Source organism: Nematostella vectensis, chromosome 7 (assembly GCF_932526225.1).
Source record: "Nematostella vectensis chromosome 7, jaNemVect1.1, whole genome shotgun sequence".
NCBI classification, from domain to species: Eukaryota; Metazoa; Cnidaria; class Anthozoa; order Actiniaria; family Edwardsiidae; genus Nematostella; species Nematostella vectensis.
Window position 1 is genome coordinate 10,783,553 of NC_064040.1, and position 23,628 is coordinate 10,807,180.

At 39.4% G+C, this 23,628-nt stretch overlaps 4 protein-coding genes and 2 long non-coding RNA genes across 6 annotated transcripts; 3 read left to right on the forward strand and 3 right to left on the reverse strand.

Annotated features, from left to right (window-relative positions):
- Window positions 1-402: 402 nt before the first annotated feature.
- Window positions 403-3,557, forward strand: LOC116602334. Its single transcript, XR_007312139.1, has 2 exons — window positions 403-1,058; window positions 2,944-3,557. It is a non-coding gene; the product is annotated as an uncharacterized LOC116602334 (long non-coding RNA).
- Window positions 1,709-10,635, reverse strand: LOC5518895 (serine/threonine-protein phosphatase 2A regulatory subunit B'' subunit gamma). The gene is made up of 20 exons (XM_032363740.2): window positions 10,439-10,635; window positions 10,226-10,353; window positions 9,979-10,083; window positions 9,555-9,611; window positions 9,420-9,475; window positions 8,709-8,765; window positions 8,356-8,396; window positions 7,806-7,876; window positions 7,604-7,648; window positions 7,316-7,403; window positions 7,135-7,190; window positions 6,953-7,028; window positions 5,470-5,530; window positions 5,108-5,183; window positions 4,985-5,041; window positions 3,480-3,515; window positions 3,355-3,399; window positions 2,932-2,991; window positions 2,391-2,458; window positions 1,709-1,922 (listed from the first exon to the last, which is right to left on the reverse strand). The coding sequence occupies exons 1-20, from the start codon at window positions 10,533-10,535 to the stop codon at window positions 1,820-1,822; spliced, it is 1,383 nt and encodes a 460-aa protein (XP_032219631.2). The 5' UTR covers window positions 10,536-10,635; the 3' UTR covers window positions 1,709-1,819.
- Window positions 10,636-10,873: 238 nt separating this feature from the next.
- Window positions 10,874-14,181, forward strand: LOC5518874 (adenosine 3'-phospho 5'-phosphosulfate transporter 1). The gene is made up of 2 exons (XM_032363739.2): window positions 10,874-11,434; window positions 12,660-14,181. Exons 1-2 carry the CDS (start codon window positions 11,167-11,169, stop codon window positions 13,742-13,744), a joined length of 1,353 nt encoding a protein of 450 aa, XP_032219630.2. The 5' UTR covers window positions 10,874-11,166; the 3' UTR covers window positions 13,745-14,181.
- Window positions 14,182-14,481: 300 nt separating this feature from the next.
- Window positions 14,482-20,151, forward strand: LOC125568255. The gene is made up of 2 exons (XR_007312201.1): window positions 14,482-15,089; window positions 19,366-20,151. It is a non-coding gene; the product is annotated as an uncharacterized LOC125568255 (long non-coding RNA).
- LOC5518875 lies at window positions 15,145-19,586 on the reverse strand. Its single transcript, XM_032363737.2, has 4 exons — window positions 19,451-19,586; window positions 19,124-19,193; window positions 16,792-18,729; window positions 15,145-16,278 (listed from the first exon to the last, which is right to left on the reverse strand). The coding sequence occupies exons 2-4, from the start codon at window positions 19,182-19,184 to the stop codon at window positions 15,812-15,814; spliced, it is 2,466 nt and encodes an 821-aa protein (XP_032219628.2). The 5' UTR covers window positions 19,185-19,193; window positions 19,451-19,586; the 3' UTR covers window positions 15,145-15,811.
- A 734-nt stretch (window positions 20,152-20,885) lies between the features above and the next one.
- Window positions 20,886-23,600, reverse strand: LOC116602330. Its single transcript, XM_032363747.2, has 3 exons — window positions 23,079-23,600; window positions 22,546-22,672; window positions 20,886-21,743 (listed from the first exon to the last, which is right to left on the reverse strand). Exons 1-3 carry the CDS (start codon window positions 23,176-23,178, stop codon window positions 21,125-21,127), a joined length of 846 nt encoding a protein of 281 aa, XP_032219638.2. The 5' UTR covers window positions 23,179-23,600; the 3' UTR covers window positions 20,886-21,124.
- Window positions 23,601-23,628: the final 28 nt, after the last annotated feature.

A 23,628-nucleotide genomic window follows, 5' to 3' on the forward strand; every position in this document is an offset into this window, starting at 1 on the left:
CCGGGTTCCCAGACTGGGACGTAACGAAACGGTTTTGAAAAATGTCAGCAAGCACAGATAAATAAGGAGCGGAATCAAACAATAAGAACAGTGAACATGCAACAAAGAACAAGAACATGCAACAAAATGAATTAAAATCGGTCGCCACTCAAAAAAAAAAAAAAAAAAAAATAAGATAAAAGATAAGATGATAACTTTTTTAGGTGTCAAGCCAGCTACCCTGGGAAAAATCCCGTACTAATTCGGCGACACAAACAGAAATAAAATAATGAAAAAAGATCTAAGAATCTAAAAATAAAACTATTTACAATAATAATTTATAAACTATATCCGAATTGTTATGAATGAAAATATAAGAATGGGAAATGTTCAGCCTTTTTTTTATTTAGTCGAAGGCTCTATTTCTGTCGATAAAACCCAAAGAAAAATACAGCTATCTTGACATTTGATTGGATAAGAAGGGCAATCATTCCTGGTTAGCGTTAACCTGCACAGGAACCCGGCCAGGGAAAGCATGATTTATTCTCCTACTCATGTTCTCCTGTGTAGATAAAATTGATAATTATTTGATTTTAATTGATAATCATTTGATTTTAACTGATATCAATTTTCTAAATTATTATCTATTGTTATCAAAAATTTATACAAATTGATATCAATTGATAAGTAATCTAATTGATAGCAGTTGATAATCAAGTCAATTTAACTAATATAAATCGATTAATAATTTATTGCTGTGATACCCCGAATCAAATGATAATTGATACCAATTGATAGCAGGGTAAATTTGAGTGGGAATCATTTGTTATCAATTATTATCAAATTTATCAACTAACCTTTGATTATATTTTTTTTTATCAATTAGTTACGTTGGGATTTATTCACCGCTGCAAAGAAAGACTCAACAACGCAACTTTCGATACGTCCAAATGGGTTGACTTCATCAAGACTACATTACAGTATAAAGACACAACTGCCACACAAAGCGTGGATAGAAGGCTGGATAACTATCCGCTGAATCGCTATCATTTACCACTAAATGGCTTCCCGTTTCCATGGTAAATATGCAAAGCGCGCGCTGTTTTTCCTTCAAATAAAATGGCGACCGTTGAAAAAGCTACTAAAAGTGCCAGATAAGACTTATCGGCCTCTTATCCAAGCTTTGTGCAACCGGCCCCTGTACCCGAGTCATCCTCGGGACCCAGGGCGTCGCGAAGATTGGGCACACAGGGAGCGCGCTTTAAAGAAAGAGCACTGATGGGGTAACCCTCTTCTAGAATAGCCAATTTGCTCACTCGGGCTCACTCATAGTAACACTTGTATGCTCCTAAAAGACCCCCGGGGGAGGACTCCCTATACCGAGATGACGGGGATGCTCGTAGTACCTTTTAGGGGTAAAAATTACGGGTTTGGTGCCTTTTAGGGGGTTCGAGTTCAAGCGCTAACATTTTTTTGTGACACGGTACCTTTTAGTGGTCATAACAAGCTGCTTTTAGTCGGCGAACTTAAGACCTATATTATACGTCGAGAATAGCCAACTCAGGCTGCTTAATATATGTACATGAATGAAGATTAGGTAAAACACGCCCTTTTTGGTACTTTTTAGGGGTAAGAATTTTAATTCTTAATTTAAAAATTCCCTACGAGCATCCCCGTCATCCCCCCTTGGTAGATTACCTACTGTAGGCACTGGTTGTCAGGGATAATGGGGTTTTGATAGGTTTTAATGCGTAAATGATGAAGTCAATCACAATTAAACACTATTTATTTACAATTATATACACAGAGAGGTCAAGTTTCCTTTACGGGTTTGTATGGCCTATTCATCTGCCCCTTCTGGTGATGCAAACACTTCTCTGTTCTCGTAAGACCAAAAGCCGTTCAAGTCAATCAGAATGCTTGAAACTGTCTCCCCTTGGCCACTAAAACATACAAAGATGCTTGTTATACACCTATTTCAAATAACATTGTCAGTACAAAACAACAAATGGGAATGTCACTGGTGCTTATGGTAATAATCATTCATAAGACTTTAGGTCTAAACTACAGCAATGGAAGAGAGCTATAAAACATATACGAAAGCATTACAAATAGCCTACCTGTAGGCTTTGATAGTTTGTCCGTCACGAAAACCCCGAAAACACAGAGGCCCGGAGTTCGAATACCACGGCCGCCATTTGGATAATGCTCGAGGCAGGAGGGGAGAAGCCCCACTCATTTTTCTACCCTTTCCCCTGCGGAGCCCATTATCCAAAAAAACTCTGTTTCCGGGGTTTTCGTGCCGGAAAAACTATCAAAGCCTACAGGTAGGATACATTACAAACATTACAAAGAGAACAATCGCTCAGTTTTTGCAGACGTTGGCAGGGATAGCATTGTATGTACAGTACCTGTTAATTAGGTCCTGTAGGGTGATCCTGTACGGGTCTACAGGCTTGACCATGTCGAATATCTCATCCTGAAAAGAAAGCATGGAAATGTGCCTTAGCCATTATCTTGTGTGTGTGTGTGTGTGTGTGTGGGGGGGGGGGGGGGGGGGGGGGTGCAAAAGGAGAGAGCTACAGTAAAAGCCTGTGTATGTAAAAACATAGTGATTTTTAAAGGAACATCATACTATATATCTAGAATTTTTGATCTTGATACCCATAAATATAAGAAACTGCTTATTCAAAAAAAGTTCTTTTAAGAAGGACCAAGTATATAAATGAAACAAAAACATGGGATTTTAGGATATCAGTAAGTAGCCATGCCAGTAAGCTTATACTGTATAAAGAACTATTGTGTCAAACATGCTTCTTTCTACTATACTAGCATTATAGCCATAGTCTACTTCATTACATAGCGCCATCAGATTTCTTTCTGTATAACAGAAAAAAATCACCAAAAATTTTTCTCAGAAAATCTGCAAAATAAAAACAAACAAAGACATACTTTCACATCTAGGAACTTGACTGGTTCATGCCCGTGCTTAGACATGTCTTCTTGAATGGCCTGAAGGGAGAGCAAAACATGAACTACTAAACACCATTAGGGCAATGCCTGGAACACATGTTCAGTAAACAAAATGACATAGGGAACCAAGGATTTCCAATTGGTGAAGCAATCAAGTCTAGGTCTCAAGAAAGGTAGTAGCAGATTAGATGTCTGTCCTTGCAGATAATAATACTTGAAAACCAACAAAATAGGCTGACCAAGACTGTGCTGTTTTTTCAGCCCACCTAACCCAACTTCATATGCACCCTTGTCTGTTGTCGCATCTTTTGTTTAGGACATCTGCAGTCTTCTCAAAATGATTAATTAAATCATACTTAGCTACAATACTGACACTTCACAATGTACTGTTGTAAGACTTACCCTAAAAAAATAGTTGAGGGAAAAGATGTTGAGGAAGCCAGCTGCCTGAAATAACGAAGAAGAACAACCATTATAAGACACAGTTTAGATATTACCATTGGTAAGTCATACTATTTTTAACTTACCTGTACATCAAGTATTCTAAATAAATACTGAAGAGCCTGTAAAAGGAAAGGAGAATAAAATAATCATATTCAATTAAACTTCTCAAGAATCTCACAAAAGTAAAGTCAATCATCATGCTGTATTTGATGGATCTGAATGGCTAAGTGGCTAACCATTTAACTTTTGGGGGTGGGGGAAGAGGTTCACCATAACTTTCTAAGGGGGAAGTGGCTCACCATTTAACTTTTGGGGGTGGGGGAAGAGGTTTACCATAACTTTCTAAAGTAGGAGGGGCTCACCATTTAACTTTTGGGGATGGGGGGAAGAGGTTCACCATAACTTTCTAAGGGGGAAGGGGCCCACCATTTAACTTTTGGGGGTGAGGGGAAGAGGTTCACCATAACTTTCTAAGGGGGAAGGGGCTCACCATTTAACTTTTGGGGATGGGGGGAAGAGGTTCACCATAACTTTCTAAGGGGGAAGGGGCCCACCATTTAACTTTTGGGGGTGAGGGGAAGAGGTTCACCATAACTTTCTAAGGGGGAAGGGGCTCACCATTTAACTTTTGGGGGTGGGGGAAGAGGTTCACCATAACTTTCTAAGGGGGAAGGGGCTTACCATTTACCTTTTGGGGGTGAGGGGAAGAGGTTCACCATAACTTTCTAAGGGGCAAGGGGCTCACCATTTAACTTTTTGGGGTGAGGGGAAGAGGTTCACCATAACTTTCTAAGGGGGAAGGGGCTCACCATTTAACTTTTGAGGGTGAGGGGAAGAGGTTCACCATAACTTTCTAAGGGGGAAGGGGCTCACCATTTAACTTTTGGGGGTGAGGGGAAGAGGTTCACCATAACTTCCTAAGGGGGAAGGGGCTCACCATTTAACTTTTTGGGGTGAGGGGAAGAGGTTCACCATAACTTTCTAAGGGGGAAGGGGCTCACCATTTAACTTTTGGGGGTGAGGGGAAGAGGTTCACCATAACTTTCTAAGGGGGAAGGGGCTCACCATTTAACTTTTGGGGGTGAGGGGAAGAGGTTCACCATAACTTTCTAAGGGGGAAGGGGCTCACCATTTAACTTTTGGGGGTGAGGGGAAGAGGTTCACCATAACTTTCTAAGGGGCAAGGGGCTCACCATTTAACTTTTGGGGGTGGAGAGGGACTCACCATTTCTCTTTTGGGAGGGGAGAGAGGGGGTCCCCCATTTAACTTTTTTTGGGAGGAGACACCATTTTTTTTTTTTGGGGGGGGGGGGGGGCTTTTCAGGTAAGCAGGATTTTTCCCCCTATTTTTTCAGATTTTTTAAACATTGTTTATCCCAGGATTTATAAGGAAGTCAGGGGACTACTGCGCATTATACAGTATGCAAATATCCCATTCCGCTGTTTACTTTACACATAACATCAACGGTAGTGTACCAATGAATATTAGTGATAATAAGGAAATCCAACGGATAAAAAAAATTCAAGAATTTTTAAATGTTAGGCCTTTCTATTAGTGATTATGCTGGAATACAACTTGAATGATCACCTGAGGTTCCTTGCGGTTCTCTAATGCCAGGACAAAGTCAAGGTAGGTTTTATAGTCCTATCAAAGAGTTAAATGTCAGTGGTGAAAAATGGCTGTCAACTGCACTTTATAGTATGGTGTTACCATTTCTCCATCATATGTGAGACACTCTTGAAAAACCCTGTCAATAAACACTTTCGTGAGTGTACCAGAGCCATATCTGAAACAAGAATAGCAAGACAAAATGTAAACTGACTAGGTCACATGTGATTGGTCCCATTTGGAACCATTCAATTTTGGGGTTAGGGCTAGGGTTATGAGCCGATTCTATTTTCTTAAAAACTGGTACATGTAGAGGAAATGAATTATTCTATGTTAAATACACAGACCCATGGAAATACCACTGTAGAATTCTGTGGTGAAAACTTTCAGTGTCTTTTTTATATTTTCCATCCAGGCTAACAAGCACTGAAGGTCAGTTGAATGGGGATAGAAATCATTCTAACCTTGCAAGCTCTTCCTTGCTCAACATCCCATTATGATCAGTATCTAAGTTTAAGTATTGCCCTGAAAAAGGAACCACAGCACACATACATTAGCATGTAATTGCTAATACACACATGTGCAAGGTATGTATGTAAGATGCAACTGTGCCTAAGATGCACCTGGATTAGCAAGATTAAATAGTTGATAAAAGTTTGAAGTGGTGAAACAAAAACTACAAATCATAGTGCTTCAAACTATGTATTCTCTGTCAAAACAGAAATACTTTTAAGTGCAATTCAGAAAGGATTATATACCTCAACCCCAACCAGTGGAATGGTCTTTCAGTGCCAAATGTTTCCATACACATTCCTGGAAGGGGATAAGAGGGGGGGAGGGGTGCATCCAAGGGAATAAATCCCCTTCTCATGAGGGATGTGGGTCTTTCCTGGAATCACATAACTGTGGTTTCTTATGCAGAATGACAATGTGACAGATGTGCAGTAAGGCAAGGACAGGCAAACAACACAGGCAAGTGTACGCACATACTATAAACTCTGAGGGCGGATGGAGCAGGCAAACAACACAAGCAAGTGTGGCCACATACTGTAAACTCTGAGGGCGGATGGAGCAGGCAAACAACACAAGCAAGTGTGGCCACATACTGTAAACTCTGAGGGCGGATGGAGCAGGCAAACAACACAAGTGTGGACACATACCATAAACTCTGAGGGCGGATGGAGCAGACAAACAATACAAACAAGTGTGGCCACATACTGTAAACTCTGAGGGTGGATGGAGCAAACAAACAACACAAGTGTGGACACATACCGTAAACTCTGAGGGCGGATGGAGCAGGCAAACAACACAAGCAAGTGTGGCCACATACTGTAAACTCTGAGGGCGGATGGAGCAGGCAAACAACACAAGTGTGGACACATACCATAAACTCTGAGGGCGGATGGAGCAGACAAACAACACAAACAAGTGTGGCCACATACTGTAAACTCTGAGGGTGGATGGAGCAAACAAACAACACAAGTGTGGACACATACCGTAAACTCTGAGGGCGGATGGAGCAGACAAACAACACAAACAAGTGTGGACACATACCGTAAACTCTGAGGGCGGATGGAGCAGACAAACAACACAAACAAGTGTGGCCACATACCGTAAACTCTGAGGGCGGATGGAGCAGGCAAACAACACAAGCAAGTGTGGCCACATACCGTAAACTCTGAGGGCGGATGGAGCAGACAAACAACACAAGTGTGAACACATACCGTAAACTCTGAGGGCGGATGGAGCAGGCAAACAACACAAACAAGTGTGGCCACATACCGTAAACTCTGAGGGCGGATGGAGCAGACAAACAACACAAGCAAGTGTGGACACAAACCGTAAACTCTGAGGGCGGATGGAGCAGGCAAACAACACAAGTGTGGACACATACCGTAAACTCTGAGGGCGGATGGAGCAGACAAGCAATACAGTGTGGACACATACCATAAACCCTAAGAGCAGATGGAGCAGAGAACCAGTTTGCGTCTTGCTGCTCCTTGGAAAGATCCTCATCTCGAAGCTGGATTGAGATCATGAAACCATGGTTACACACATTAATGTTAATATGATGCAGATACATACAGTAGGTTACAGGAACTTTGAAAGGACAAAACAGAAAGATTCACCTCTAGAAGATCATCTAGAAAGCTGCACGCAAGAATGTCTTGTATTTTTATTTTACCTAAATCAAAATAGCACAAGTGATTATCCAGTGTCAAAAGAATGAATGAATCAAAACAAGCGAACCTTATTCAACAAGAAATAATTAATGTATTGATGTAAGACACAGTATTTATCAGTATTTACCAGTTCTAAGAGGATCTAGGAAAAAAAAGAATTTCCTGACAGCTGTGCAGACATAGAAGGAATAAAAAGACTTCTCAAGACCATCAAGCTGGAAAAAAAATAGTATGGTTTAGTTTGGTTTGGTTTCTATATATTTTTAAATAACCATAGACTATATACCACAAAAATATTATTATAAACCTTAATAAATACTTATATCAGATTACATAGCTCACATGAGTATATACAACTTTGGCCTATATTCTTTTTTTTCATGCACAAACAAACACAAGGTTATACTGTAAATACCTGTGGTAAAGTTGGTATCAATTCCAATATATAGTTTTCTAGATCCTTTGTAGAACAAAACAAATATTAGATACAAAATGAAATGAAAATTATTAATTTTTGTAAAATCTTTGAAAAAGGTTCAACTGTCCTTGGTCAGATCTGTATTTGGCAGGCATCTACACATTGACACGATGTTTTCCCCTTGGTGTACAGTACTTACAGACTCTTTGAGATAGCCTTGCCCTGCGACATCATACAGACTCAGACCTATTCTTGTTTGGTGCAGCCACACTATAATGAAAGAGAGTAACTCAGATTTGATGCCTTTGCCACTATGCCTACTTCTCTTAATGTCTTTATTATTAGGCTTGGATACAAGGTTTGCTAAAAGAGAAGAAATTAAAGGACCTTGATGTTGGCTAGACATTTTCTTATCTCTTCTTTAAGAGAAAGTGCTTTTAGATAACGATGTCTTCTTTGCACATACAGTAGGCATAAAGGGACATGCTGAGACAAAGGACGATTTTTTCTGCTTGTATGCTTTCAATTTGCATTTTGGCAACAAAAAAGGTAAAACCAAGATAACTTTTTATAAAACAAAAGGTTAATTGTTAAAAGTTAATTAAAAAAGCTGACAATCTTTAAAAATCATAGCATTCTTAAAAATTATCACATCATTGCTGGATAAATTGTAACATCATGGCACTAATAGTAGAGGTCATTTTACACAAACCGTCCGAGTGTACAGTACAGGACAGCATTTACCTTACCTTTTCGCATTACATAATTAAAAAACTGCATAATAGAAATTCTGGAAAATAAAACAAAGCAAGTTATTGTGTATCATATGTGATCAACCTTTAACTCAATATAAGGCACAGCACTCCTGGGTAGATTTCTCATTTATGCTAGATAACATATAAACATTACAAATACCGTAAATGATCTAATAAATGCCTGGGAATTCGTTACAAACTTGTAAGCTTAGGGGGGACATTCATTAGATAGGAGGCATTATTTAGATAGGGGACGTTCATTTAATCATTTATGGTTAGCAACAAAAGTCAAGCATATAATAGAACTACAAACTACTATGAGCTACATACTGCTATGAGCTACCCACCTGCCATAGGGGTCTCTATGAAAAAGCTTGCTAAACACAGTGGAAGTAAAGAATGGTCTGAATAAAAAAAAAAATTATATATTAAACAATGAGTATCCATTGATTAGCTTGCTATAAAGCTTAAAGCTGCATTGTCACCAGTTTACTTCAGGTCCGACGGAAACCTCAACTGTTAAAAGACAAAAGAATCTATAAACATCCGAGATATTTAACAGGCCATCCGCTCTAAATTATCAATCACATCCTTAAAGAAACTTCCAATTTTGAAATATTTTTCGCGTTTTCTGTTAAAAATCATCGGAGATTGTTACGTAATCGACCGGAAGTAAACTGGTGACAATGCAGCTTTAAAAGGTATTGACAAAGGAACCTAAAAATGTGGAACATTATCAGCGGCTGGTCTATAGCGTGGTCCAAGCGGGCCATCTTCATCATCTATTTTCAAATATTTGGCTTAAAAATGACAAGAAATATAAGGAAATTCACAGAAGAACAATAAATCTCCCCATTCTTTGAAACACTTGCTTCGTTCCCCTCATTTTTGAGACTCCTGGATCGTGATTATTTTATTTAAGCCTTAATAACAAAGTGTCTGTAAAGCCAGGTTTCGATGAGCTGTAAAGTACATATCATTCAGCTGACACTTATAATATCATTATAGGTGGGTCAAGGGGCGGGGCAAGGGCCCCTGTATTCTCAGAGATCTCATACCTGCACTTGGAGCCTGCTTGGGAAGCTACTTTTAGAAAATCTTCATAATTGATCATCTGAAAGGATCAAGATTAGAACTAAGTAAAGGGGGATTTTCAGTTGAAAACAGTTAACTAAAGCTGTTGTTGTCTTCACCTGTTCATCGACTATAACAGGCGGGGTATGGTGCTTGTCCAATAGGAACCACAGATTCTACGAACAAAATATAGATCATAATCAGCTCATTATAATGTATTCAAAGCAATACGTAGAAACATGGTTCAGCTGACTGCAAATTTTGATATAAGGAGGTATATGTAGCATTACATTGAAATATGATTAAATACTGATCTATGTGGCTTTTTGTGTTGGGTTTGTTTAGATTTGTCCTTTATTGATATCTTTATTCATTATGGACCTTAATTCCAGCAAAGTCAAATTTTAGCTATCGACTAAGTGTATAATGATTGAGATGAATTGGAAGAGACTTTAAACACCTACAGTACATAATCAGTTGAACTATACATAGTCAATATGTTTAACACAAGCTCACAGTTCATTATTACACAGACTGAACTACCTGTAATTCGTCATTATCTAGAAGCTCTCTGCTTTTTCTCTGAAGAAAAACTGCCCTGGACTCTTCACGTAACTTTTGCTGCAGTACTTCATCCTCAGATGGGAGCTGGGAAAAATTCGAAGCCAACAATAAATCGAACAGTCAATCAAGTTTATTCAATTAAAATAAATATAAGTTTATAAAAATGCCATCATCTCAAAATGTGACTCGCGCGCCATTCAAGAAAAAAGTAATTTACTTACAGTACCTTGTAATAAAACTTAGGGATTGTGGAGAAACTCCCTTTCCCTTTGTCTCCAGCTTTGCCTTTCCATTCAGTATAGTACTTTGTAAATAGTTCCGTTTCTAATTCACTATTGTGCGCCTCGTCAGCTTCTAAAAAAAGATATCAGTCAAGCTTACTTTACTGTCTGATGAGTGAACCAAACCATTCTCCACTATCAGGTAAACACAGACTTACCATCACTTTTTTCTTCCTTTTTCCTCTCAACGTACTTCCTTAGGCTATCAGCCCACCCCATAATAGCAGCAAGGATCCAAACCAGAGGTCTAATCATCTAAAAACAGTGTCAATCTCTTCTCTAAACAAAAGTCCCGCCATGATTTATTTTGAGAGATGACAATCGCGAGGACTTCTGGGTAAAAACTAGAAGTATTGCTGACCCAGAGGAGCGCGGGCTCTCTATCAAAAACGGTTATTTTTTATAATAATGTTATACCTACCGATCCTTCAGATAATATATGAAATAAAATTTGATAAAATAATTGAGCTTTTGAAAAATATATTTAGGATTATTGTTTTTTTCGCTATTATTCTAGAGACCAGGTGATCTCCTGTCTAGACCCAGTATCTCCCCCCAGCCACATTTCTTTAGGACTGGGGACGAGTGAGAAAAACTCATCATAACAATCTCTCAAAACGAATAAAAAACACAATATACGTGGCAGAGAATCAACTAAAGCGTTTGATTTATTCAGTGCAAGAGTCATGACTTCTTTTTGAGTATGGAACAGCCTCGCTAATTTGATTAAGTTTTCCTGTTGGTTATCTGTTGAAGAAGACTTCGCTCTTCAAGAACCAAGAAAAACAGGCTGGCCGCCCGAGTTGACACGTGGCCAGCTACTTGTCACTTTCAAACATTGAATTCATTTGAACACTGATCCGTTTTACACAAAATCAACCGAGCAATGAATAGGAATCTAAGGATCCTTCTGGTTTTAATTGTCTTGCGCTGTGTACTGTTGGGACAATGCGAGACTACAGATACTTCAACGGAAAGTGACCAGTCCATGCAAGGGAAAGTCAGCGAAACCCAAAATTCTAGCGAGGGAAGCCCAGAGAAAGATGTCTGGTTTATTAGTTTGATGTGGAATGTTGTTGGCTATGCTACTATCGTCATACCAGCAGCAGTTGTAATTCGGATGATCAAGAACTCGAATTTCAACGAGAAGGAAGGTGAGAGTACTTGCAGATTATTTTAATTGAAGATAGCGATAAGTAAGTAAGTAAAAGCTTAATTTGTGCCGGGTTTTTTTAACGGAGTTTGCAAATGAGTTTTTAAAACTTGGTGCCCCTCATTCAGAAAACCCTGCAGTTGTCCCTCTTTTTTAAAGTTAAGTTGTTCCAAAAGATATTTTATTTTGCCTTTGAATCATTCACCAGAGCTATTAGCTGCTCAAGAAAAAGAAAATCTTATCACCTTTTGTTTGCTTGCTTCATTTAATTTAATTGGGTCAAAATTAATTTCTCACTTTTTACTGTTCATCACCTGATAGATAACCAGTGGTTATGGTAGCTAATGGGAATGTAATTCCTGATTATCCTGTTAGCCACTGGTTTTTCCTTATGTCTAATTCTAGAGCAAGTTTCCAAGCTACCAAAGTCTATTCCAGAAGTATTCATCACACCAGTTTGCTTTCATGTATTTGATTCAAGTGGAAATACTTCAACTACATTTCTCTTTGATAATTTCAACGTATCATAAAAGACACAAGAATAATTTTTGCTGTAATTTATAATACTTATCCTACAAATATTTCTCATTTACAGTAGTGTACATATATTATCTTCTGCAAGCATGTTCTTTTTGTCTTTTTTTCTCTATCCAAAAAAAAAATATTCCAAATATTTCTGACATTTTAAAATATTGTCACTCAAATGTAAATGAAGTTGTAAATAAAGTCATTTGTTTTGTCTTTGATATAAAAATGTTCACGTTGTCATATTTTTAGGGGTCAAAAATGGGCCTCAGGATTTTTTTTTTACATGGCTTTTCTGTTAGAAATGGTACTTTTTAAGAGTTCACAGAAAGAGACATGAGCTAGCATTTTCTGATTATTTCATATTTCCGACTTCTAAACAAAACAATTTGTCATTCGAGAATTTGTTTTGCAATTGGGTACTTAAATCTGCGTTTTGGTATTTTTAGTTGTATTTTTTGCTTATGAGGTATTTTTTAGGGTAGCAATTATTGGTATGCAGATATATTTAAGAAATTTGTTTTAATTTCCATACTTTTACCCTGAAGAAACCCTTAGTGGATAGTTAGTGGCCTACCAATCAATTTAGATGATTTTTCATAGCATGTCAGTGAAGTCTTTGCAAATTTGTCTCTAATAATATTAGTTCTTATATAGTTATGTGGTATGTTGATTTACTTATTATCTAATCTATTTTTCAGCTCATGGCTGCTTGTTTAGATCAATCCAGATATTTGTATTTGGAACACATGAAGATCCGCAAAGTGAGATGGAAAAAGGCACCATGGAAAATGAAAGATCTGATGCCACACCTGTCTCCTTACGACGGACAGCGTCCAAACTTCTCATATGCGTAGCAGGTCTTCAAATGTCATACATTATGTGGGGGATTCTCCAGGAACGTGTCATGACACAAAGCTATCAAGAGGTACTACCAGATGGAACTACAAAAGAAGTGAAATTCAAAAACTCACAATTCCTTGTTTTTGTGAACAGAATTCTAGCTATGGGAGTAGCTGGAGTTTATATAATAGTAACTAGACAACCACAGCACAGAGCCCCTCTGTATAAATATTCATACTCTTCGTTTTCTAACATAATGAGTAGCTGGTGTCAGTACGAAGCCTTGAAGTTTGTCAGTTTTCCAACTCAAGTGCTGTGCAAGGCATCAAAGATAATCCCTGTGATGTTGATGGGTAAACTGGTGTCCAAAAAATCCTACCCGTACTATGAGTACTTTATTGCTGTTGTGCTATCAGTGGGTGTCAGTTTGTTCCTACTGTCAACGGGAACTCAAAAGAAGACTGCGGTTGAGACGACTGTCTCTGGTGCTCTCATTCTTCTGGGTTATATGCTCTTTGACAGCTTTACATCTAATTGGCAGTCAGAGCTTTTCCAGTCGTACAAGATGAGCTCTATGCAGATGATGTTTGGCACCAACTTGTTCTCAAGTATTTTCACCTTTTGGTCACTGCTGCAGAATGGGAAGCTTTTCTCCTCTGTCATCTTCGCCATCGACCACCCAGAGTTTGCTTATCACTCTGTGATTCTATCACTGTGTTCGGCAACTGGCCAGCTCTTTATCTTTTACACCATTCAGAGCTTTGGTCCTGTTGTATTTACGATTATAATGACAACACGGCTGATGTTAAGCATTGTTATTTCCTGTATCTTATACCAACACCCACTATCAGCACAAGCTGTGTTTGGTGTAATTGTTGTATTCACTGCATTGTTTCTGCGTGTCTATGCGCGCTATAGGACTAAGGGAACCGGGAAGGGTTAGTTTTCCAATATTCTCTTTGGACTCAAGCCCATTAAGTCATATTTCAGTTTGTTTGGAATCTGATTGCAGTATTAGATACACCTGTTTGTTTAAATCCCACAATCCAAAGCTGGAGTTATAATGATTGAGGAGTTATGGGGTGAAAAGAAACAGAAAGCAACATTTTGATCTACATTTTTCCAGTTTTCCCAGGTTACCAAAAATCTATTATAAATGTAATGTATTTTATATCAGGGAGTATGGTTTATATTAAGTATGATTTTGGTTCATAATGTGCCTGTTCATAGATATTATAGAGAAAAAGAAAGCTTTAAAATCTTTTATATAGTTAATATATACTTTTTGATGATGTGTTTATATAATTATTTGGGAAAGATTATTATTTAAGGGAAAGCAGATTTTTGTCGATAAAGTAAATAAAAGGATATAAACTAAAACTTGTATAATTATTTAAAACCACTCACAGTTTAAACCTTTTGTGAAAAGATCAAATAAATTATAACAAAAAAGTAACTAGTGCGCTACTGCGCTTGTTTTTTATCGGCTCTGTAGAGAATTGACTGCCGTAATTTCCCGGATAAGGGACGTGGCGCTTATTTCAGAATCCATTTTACCTCCAGATGAATAAGTGCCTTTTAACAATAATGTGCAAATAAAATTTCGCAGGTAGTACTGTCAGTTATCATTACACCATTCTAATGTACAGCGTTTCAGGGAAAGCGCTTATATTAGGGAAAGCGCTTATTTGATTAATGACGTTACTTGGACTACTTTAAATGATTATTCAGAGATTTCATAATTCTTTTTCAATATTGGGTAAAAACCCTGCATTTTGAACCAATCAGACACTAGCGCGCGCATTACGTGAAATGCAAGTCACATTCGTTTCACAGAAAATTCGTCTTGGCAACAAGCCAAACAGACGACTCGAGATGAATGCTTGAACGGAACTCTTTCTTACTTGCTGCCCTTGCGGCGTGCAACACAGGGATGGTTGAAACGGAAAATGGAAATACGGACCTTTCGACAATCTGTAAGGGTTTTGAAAATCAAGGAGGAGCTTTCTTTGGTTCAGTCCTCGGTGTTTTCCCGAAGAGTTTGTATAGAAGGCGGCTTTATTGGAGGTAAGACAACAGAAAAAAAAAATGTTAAACAGGTTATCATAAACACAAAAAACTCAAAAACCGGGAAATTGTGCTTCAAATACAAGAACATTATAAGAAGTCATCGATTAATTTTCCAGAGAGATTACAGCAAATGTATAGGAAGTTTTTGATTTTTTTGCCGGGAAATGAAGGCTTAAAACCGGGAGTCTCCCGCAGAAAACCGGTGGGAGAGTTGGCAGGTATGTATTTCTCATCGTACAACACACATCAACATATAAGCAAACACAACCATCATTAACAATAAGAAGGTATCTTTGGAACAGCTTTCATGATGTAAGTCGATACAGCATTTATTATTAAATTTCCAGATATTCTTCTTTCCAGATATTCTTCTACTCGGTCTACTGTTTGACTATTTTTTTCCCTAGCACTCCTGTGTCTCTGGTAACCAACCACTTGTGCGCATCCACGGTTTTCTTGTGTCCCGTATGATATCTGTCCCGTATGATATGAGTCCCATACAATAAGTTCCCCGTATGGTATTTTCCGTATGATATATGTCCCGTATGTTATGTGTCCCGTATAATAAGTCCCCGTTTTGTATCTTGGTTCTCCATCCATATGTGGCCCGTATGATATATGTCCCGGATGATATGTCCCGGATGACATTAGTGCGCTCAGCAAGTGTTTTCGCTTACGAGTTTGAAAATACTGCCGCCATAACTTTAAATGAGGCTAAGTTCAGACAAAGGCTTACCATCCTCCCGTTGTTATCATCCGAATTATTTCCCGTAAATGATCTGTTACAAAATAAAGGTCGAATGAAATCTCATAAATTGTATGCGATGTCAATAAATCGTAAAAAAAAATCGATGCTCACCTACTTTTACTCCTTTCTTTGGCTTCTATTTCAATTATCAATTTATAGCATGCAACCGGCATTCGTCCCTTTGTGTTACACTTATTGGATTTCGTAAATGCTATTATAATTTTTATCCATCTCAATAGATGAATGGTCCCAGATATCTTGATTGCTCAGATCATTAGCATATACTTGTTGGAATTCTGTATTCTCATACAGCAAATCGTTTTGTTTCTCATGGCCTGGTTCTCCGTCCCCTCCGCTTTCCTTGTCAAGAGGGTCCATTCTATGTTCATCATAGCTGTGCGAACTGCTGGCTCCAACTGCACCATCGGTATCTTTGTTTTTAAACACAAGTCCTTGATAGCTGACATTTAGCGACTGGGTTCTAGGATCTAGTGACTGGGGACTTGGATCTAGCGACTTTGGCTTCGGGACAGGCTCAGGGGGAGGGGATTGTTGTCGTCTCTTGAGGAAGCATAGCAAAATAACGATGATCACTATGGCAACCGCAAGAAAAACTCCAAGTCCTGCACCAACCCCTGTAACCCTCTTTTTCAAAGATTCTGTCAATCAAAAAGACGTTGTGGTGAAATAATTGTTTTAGCGATTTAACACTAATGGATCACCCTATCGAATATCAACCGGACTCGAAAGTCATTACAATATGGATGTGCTCGATGGTCTTAAGGACCGCAACAAAATCTTCGAAAACTGAAAATATGTTTCCAGTGCTGTCTCTTAAGGTTAGAAATCTTTTAGGGGTAGCAATTGCTGTTGACCACACCCGAAGTACTATCCCTAAGGGTTCAAATTGATTTTGCTGAAGATCACCCCTGTCTGTATTTATGGGAGCCCCCCGTACCCTGCACTTTCGAGTGGTATAGAAAGAGATGCAACAATTGTGATTATATCGCTCATACCACCTGCATTATCGGACCTAAGGGAGAGTCGTAATCTGTCACGATCAATCTTATATGCTACCAATCAGACGTGAACAAGTTGTCGAACAAGGGTAGTATAGCCTAGCGCAAGCTCTACGTGAAATTAAGTAGGTAAAAGCTACAAAATGATCTCACCTGTTAATGATCTTTCTGGTTCAAACACTATTTTCTGTACGTGTGTCCAGGATCTCCCACAATCCTCCGCGATCACGAATCTTCTGTGGATCACCTGGGTTTCACTTGGACACCTCGACTGACCCACGAGAACATCCTCAAAATGTTCCCTCAACACGTTACCGCATCTGTTTACAAGTTTGAGTGGGCGTCCGGTGGAACTAGAGTCGATAGAGTAACTACAACTTAAGGTGACATTTCCTGGAAAAGTAATGTTTGGTTTGGGTGATGAGAATGTGATCAGTTGTGATTTCTCAACGGAATTTCTACACCCATCGGTTATGGTCCATGTGCGCCGTAAGGTAGTCGTACAGCCGTGAGTCTTGAGAACTGTGTCACTATAACTGATAACTGCTGGCCCTCCCTTCTTGGAGCAGTTTGGATTTCCTGGCTGACCTGTTGCTTCCCCGAGACGCTTAGCAATCTCACTCTGTGAGCAAGTCTCTAGTGTGTCATTCCTTGGTAGGGTGAGAGAGGGTGGGGGTGCGGATACATCCTCATCGACTAGTCCATCGCCATCATCGTCTATCCCATTGAGCACTTCCTCGTCAATCTGTCCATCACAGTCATTATCAATTCCATCCATCTGGGTCTGACTTTTTGATGGGCATATATTCCACCCGAAAGGAAAACCATGGCACATTGCATTTCCATAGTAATACGTTGAAACGTAAAATGTTACATTGGGGTCGATGTGATATAAACTCAGAGCCGATCCACTGTCTAACAATAGCGATAAATGCCACATGGAATACTCCGATTCCTGATCCGACCTCCATGATGAGCTACTCCTCAGATTCCTGCCGTTATATCTCATTCCGTCAACAAATATACTTTTCACCACAGCTGATACGTATTGGAGCTCACCCTTATAATACTTTGATATAGGTTCGGGTGCTGGAAATATAACAACCGATGAATAACGACTAGTAGGAGGTACCAACATCATGAATCTTTTACCGATTCTGTGTGATGAAATAGGATAACAGCTATCATAGATCGTGTATTTCACAACCAAACATGGTTGCTTACAAAGTACACTACTTAGTCCATCACCTGGGGGAACTCGTTGTTCTGTAAAGCCACCCCTATCAAGAACAATTCCGGAAGAATTACCCATTGTTACTACTGTGTTATCAAACCCAGCGATAATCCTCAAGCTGTAATGATAAGATCTCATTGGAGTTAGCAGAAACTCTCTTCCCCAGTCATTAACTTCTGGTATCTGACTTGACATCAAGCTTGTGCAGTACTGTGAGTTTTGCTCATACCTCATGACCCCAGAGTAGACAGACACTGGCCCGTTAGCCGTTATCTCTGTTCCCGTAAAATCCCCGTCATTACTATACAGACTCATGGCTTCCATCTCATCCAGAGTCTTCACAAACTCTTTGTCCGTTGAAATTCTTAATCCTCCATAGAAAACATATCCTGTACTCTTGACTTTTATAGATACATTTGTCTTGCCACCAAAAGCTATCACAGAGAGCTTGGAGTAACCCCCTGTTTCCGGATAGTAGCCGGCAACGATGTAGAAGTATCTTGGTTTCCCTATAATGATTGGAAGAGCCAGGAGAAAGTCTCCTGATACGTTGTAATTTCTGTCCAATCCATACACTGAGACAGGTTCATCTGAGGCTATAGAGATCCCTTTTCTGTCAGTGCCTTTCAAATGATCAATGTATCGAGTGGCTTGGAAGTCGATTATTTTCCTTTTATTATATTCCACTTCATGTTTTTCAGTTATGAGTTTGCCTTCGTCGTAGTACCTTAGTAAGACCCTTGACGTAACGTTTTTTGCATTTATTATGTAGATTTGCATTACCGCATCATTAAGTGCATTGGTACTTGGAGATCCAATAAATCCAACAATGAAATGTGTCCCCTGAGTGTGGACGCCTGTATATGAAAAAACGTAAATCATCAAGAAACACAAGCTTTAACCGAAAATGAGAATAACTGAAAAAGAAAGCTAGAAGTAGTGTGTGTGACCGCAAAGTGTGAACGATTTAAACATCTTGCTGTGAAGTGAAAAGAGATCGTAAAACATGCCCCATACCTCTTCACTTGTGTGAAACAATCCAATAAGAATGCTAAAAACGTGCTATTTGAATGACCGTTAACTTTACTAGCCAACTAGTGTGCAAAAAAAAAAACAATTCGACGGAATCGTCTTGAGTGTTGTGTAGTTTGTGATAGTCAAAACTATGATTGCCGTCGTATGTTGATTTGCTAACATTCTCTTGACAGCCACAGTAGCGCGCGCCAGGATTCATTCCATTTTATTTCTTACCATAACGTGAACAGATATTCAACGTCAGAAGACAGAACAAAGCTAATGCCTCTCCGTTCATCGTGAATACCTACAATATAAATCAAAATTATAACAATAATAAACATGATATAAATATGCGGGAATTAGGGTTATTAGTGATTCCGTTTTATTTCGTCATGTGGACGGCTTCTCTTCTCATCGCAATGTTGATGATCTGCCGCTATTTCTTATCAGAATGCCATAAGTATTTTTTCCTTCAGCGAAAGGAAGTTGCAAGAAAAATCAAAGATACCCAAGTACGTTGGTGCAAACTTAGGCCATGGTATTCCTTAGTCTGTCACTCACCGTAAAGCGTCTTCTTCACATCAATGCTGATGATCTACTGCTACCTTAGGTATTCTTTCCTTCAGCAAAAGGATTTTGCCAGATCAACCAAACGTTCAGTTGGTTGTTTATGTCTAAGCCTTTAGGTATTTCCTTGTAATACGAAGTTGATATTTCTGGCCGTGTCTCTCAACTGAAGACCGTCTTCTCCACACCAACGTTGATGATCTGCTCGCCCTAAGTTTTCTCTCCTTCGTTGAACAATTAATTTTTAAATCATTTTCATCTAGACCCTCCTGTTGCTTTGCTTAATTTCCCGTTTGTGGGAATGTGTGATAAACTAGTCGAGCAATATCGACAGGAAAACATACCTTGACCTTGTTCTCTTGGGTCAAGTCGCGTAAATCATTTTAATTTCTTAGCATTTAATAGCTCGATATTTCTGATACTGAAATACAATTTTATACCTAACGAAATAGAATTCTGAAAAGTGAAACTTTATTACAAGGAAATTAATGTCAACCGTGAAGGGCTATAGAAACAGAAAGTGTCTATTGTGCAGACTCGCCATGTATTAAGATAAAATGGTTTATAAAGAGCTAAACGGTCTGTTAAGTCAATAGAATGTTTCCAAAACTTTGTATCTTTATTTTGTGTCAGGGTATTAATGCCATGGCTATTATGTTCATGTTGAGAATAATAAATATGATGTGCTGGGTCCTGACTTTCGTGATTCATGTTTTCATTTGAAATTCATGCACACAAAAATCTCGTGACTTTTTGGGTGGTAAACTCGCGCGCTCTCCGGCTTTTGGCGGCAAAATAGCAACAACAAAAAGCAACATATTTACCGCTTACGAAGCCACCAGAAATATTTTCTATGAGGAAGGGCTTATTTTTTTTTTAATGTTTTATTCCTTAATCAATCTCTGGCGTGACTGGAGCAGCAATTTCTGGGGATATTTTGGCTTGAATTTGCCACTTTAAAAGACACGTGACTTCTTAGTTTAAGTCGCATATTCCATTCATTCCATAATATTTACATACCCTTGCAAAGTCAAACTCCATCTTCATATATTTAGGTGTTTCAAACAAACAAAATATCAGCCTTCAGCTCTGATTTGAGAGAGAGAGAAGAGACTTTTGAAAAGCTCAAGTGGCTAGCTTAACATCCGGTTTCCTGCCTCGTACCCAGGCGCTTCCTTTGCGCCAGCGCTAAACCTTCCCGTGGCTTATTGCGCTCACTAAAACATTTTTTACTTGTTTTTAATGGCTTGAGAAGCCTGGGTACGAGCAATCCGGTTTCCAAACTTGTTGTTGGTGACAGTGCTGAATAAGTATGCGCATGCGCGTGTTCTGGCGAAAACAAACAAAATCTCAGTGTTGAATCGTTCGAGTAAAGTTACGAAGGGCTGACTTCGGTCGCTGTTTTGACTTACTGTACAGCATTAAAACCATACTTTACAAAAGATGACAAATTTGCTTGATAATGAGGGAGTCATAATGAAAAATTTAGCCTTAGGTTTTATCTAGTTTTCTTAGCATTCGCCAAAATGTGACAGTTCGCCGGTAAAACGCCGCCATTTCAAAACAAAAAGGCTGGTTTAACCGCGGTACTGGAACTAGTCTTGCGTTTTTCAATACTGTCGTTGTTGGTCTAGTTAGTAGCGTGCAGCGTTCATTGTTGTTATATAATTATCTGATATATCGGTATGCAACATAAAGAGCAAACGCAAGTCCCCCGCAACACAGCACCGGCCTAATATAGTCCCATTCAGGCACATTATCATCCGAGCTATCGTGGCCCATCACAGGGGCATCATCCGCAAAGTCTTTGTCGATATCAAACTCGAGAGCTACGTTTGGTTTAAATGTCGCTACGCTTGAAGGGTAATGGTTCCGACTTGAGTCAGAGAAGGAGCAAAGTCTTGCGCCGCCGGTCCTTGTCAGCGGTTGCATTAGTCTGGTCCCCATAATCTGATTATTTATTGCTCCACGGAAAGCTGCTCTTGGAAATAGCCAGCGCTCCGTGTCCATGGCAACCATAGAAATAATCTGCCGAGTGCGGCGTTTGCCCGGCACAGGATTATTGTTAGGAGCATGCGCACGTGACAAGAAACCGCTGAACTTGGTAGAATTGATCCAAATTCGAGAGAAGATCTGTATGGTGGCAATGCAGGTGTTTCGGTTACCTGTGCCGTAGAGAAACAGAGTAGTTGATTGCTTGGTAGAGTGTGGTTTCGTGTCGGGAGTTAGTCTTCGGCTGCCGCCCATATGGCCTGCCCTTGGATCATACCCGGGTTTGTGTGCAATTCTTAGAGAGATTGGAAAGTGTTAACAAAAGTCGATACAGGTGATGATACTAAATGATGATGATTGTGATGATGATAATGCACCAGTCAATTGAAACCACGGCACCCCGACCTCCGGGACATAGCGGGGAAAGTAACATTTATCTGATGCTACATGCCCGTTACTATCCCGGCTAACGGGGCCTGTGACGCTGTTAAATCCCCCGGTTCATGGCCCCAGTGTTTTCCGATAACGACCCACTATAGAAAGCCATACTTCAATTGTACACAGGAACCGCGGAGCATGTTGAAAAGTGGGGGTCTGACAATTGCGGTGCGGCCTCCCCCTCCTCCCAGCCCCTTCTGTTAAATCCCCGGCCCCCCGGTGGATTACAGGTGTTAAATCCCCTGCGTGACCGGGTTACTTTCCCGGTATGTCCCGGGCTGTCAGTTGACTGGTGCATAATGGTGGTGATGATGATGACGTCTTTACATGCGTGCTATTCAATGTCGCAATGATACAAAACTCAAAAAAACAGTCGATAGATGATGATAATGATGCAGATGTAATTGAGTTCTTGGATTAATGTAGTGGAAGTATTTGGATAATCGTGTGGTAATGATGGTAATGGTGGTGGTGATGATGGTGTTGATGATGATGGTGATAATTGTGGTGATGATGGTGGTGATGTTTGCTCTAAACATATCCTTCAAACCAGTTGACGTGTCGTTTTACCACAGTAACCACGCGATGAAGTACAGCGTCTTGATGATTATTATATTTGTGATCATGGTGTTAATGAGTTTTATCTCGTGTCGTCTCACCTCCACTGTAACCACCATCCCTGAGTATACTTGATGAATTTGTAAAAAGCGATGAAGTACAGCGTCAAGCACACGATCTGGACGATTCTCTTGGCGACGAACAAAAAGTACGGCGATACGCTACTCCCTGAAAAACGCAACGACATCTTTTTGTAGCATCTGATCAGGATACGCATTGCTAAACTGACAGTATTTTTTTCTACCAAAGCCAAAGCCGCTAATTGCGTATTATTAATTGCTGTTTTAAATTAGATAAGTTTTCACAGATTTTAGATCGGACGTTTTACTTGTACTATCCCGAAAGATTCTAAAAATATGAATTTGTAAATAATAACTTTGTTGACAATCGTTTCCAGACATGTTTAATTTTAGTTTTAAAAGGTGAAACTTACAGAAAATCACAAATCATGTCAACAGGTAACTAGAATGTTTGAAAAGCGAAATAGAAACATTCTGCTATCCTCAATTGTCAATACGCTACAGATGTAACTTAAAAGCCCCTTTGCCTCGAAAGTATACCAGCTCATACTTACTGGTACTCCAAAATTCCGTACTTCCTCTTTCCATTCCAACCATTCCTGTGTTGCACGCCGCGATGGCAACCCAGAAATAAGAATAAGTCACTTTATTCATTATCTAAATTTTTCTTTTCACGAAGAGTTCCGTTCAAGAATTCATCTCGAGTCGTCTGTTTTTCTTGTTGCCAAGACGAATTTTCTGGACAACGAATAAGACATGCATTTCACGTAATGCGCGCGTTAGCATCTGATTGGTTCAAAATACAGGATTCAGCCAATCGGATTCATAGGATCTGGCTGCGCGCGTGCGAAGCCGTTACAAACGCACGGAACCACAGGTAACCCTAGCACTCGGTTTTTATTCTAGTACGCAAGAGAATTTGAGAGAAGAAGAAAGCCCCTTCTTCTCTCGTCATGTATGGGTGCTGAAAGGAAAACGGGTAAGTAAAATGGGCCCATAATACTCAGGCGAGATCCCCCAAACAGACAACAATAAAGTGAGTCCAGTATGAAGTTTATTCCCTTTAATTTCCCCTTTTTTCATCACTATACAAATTCTTTTGCG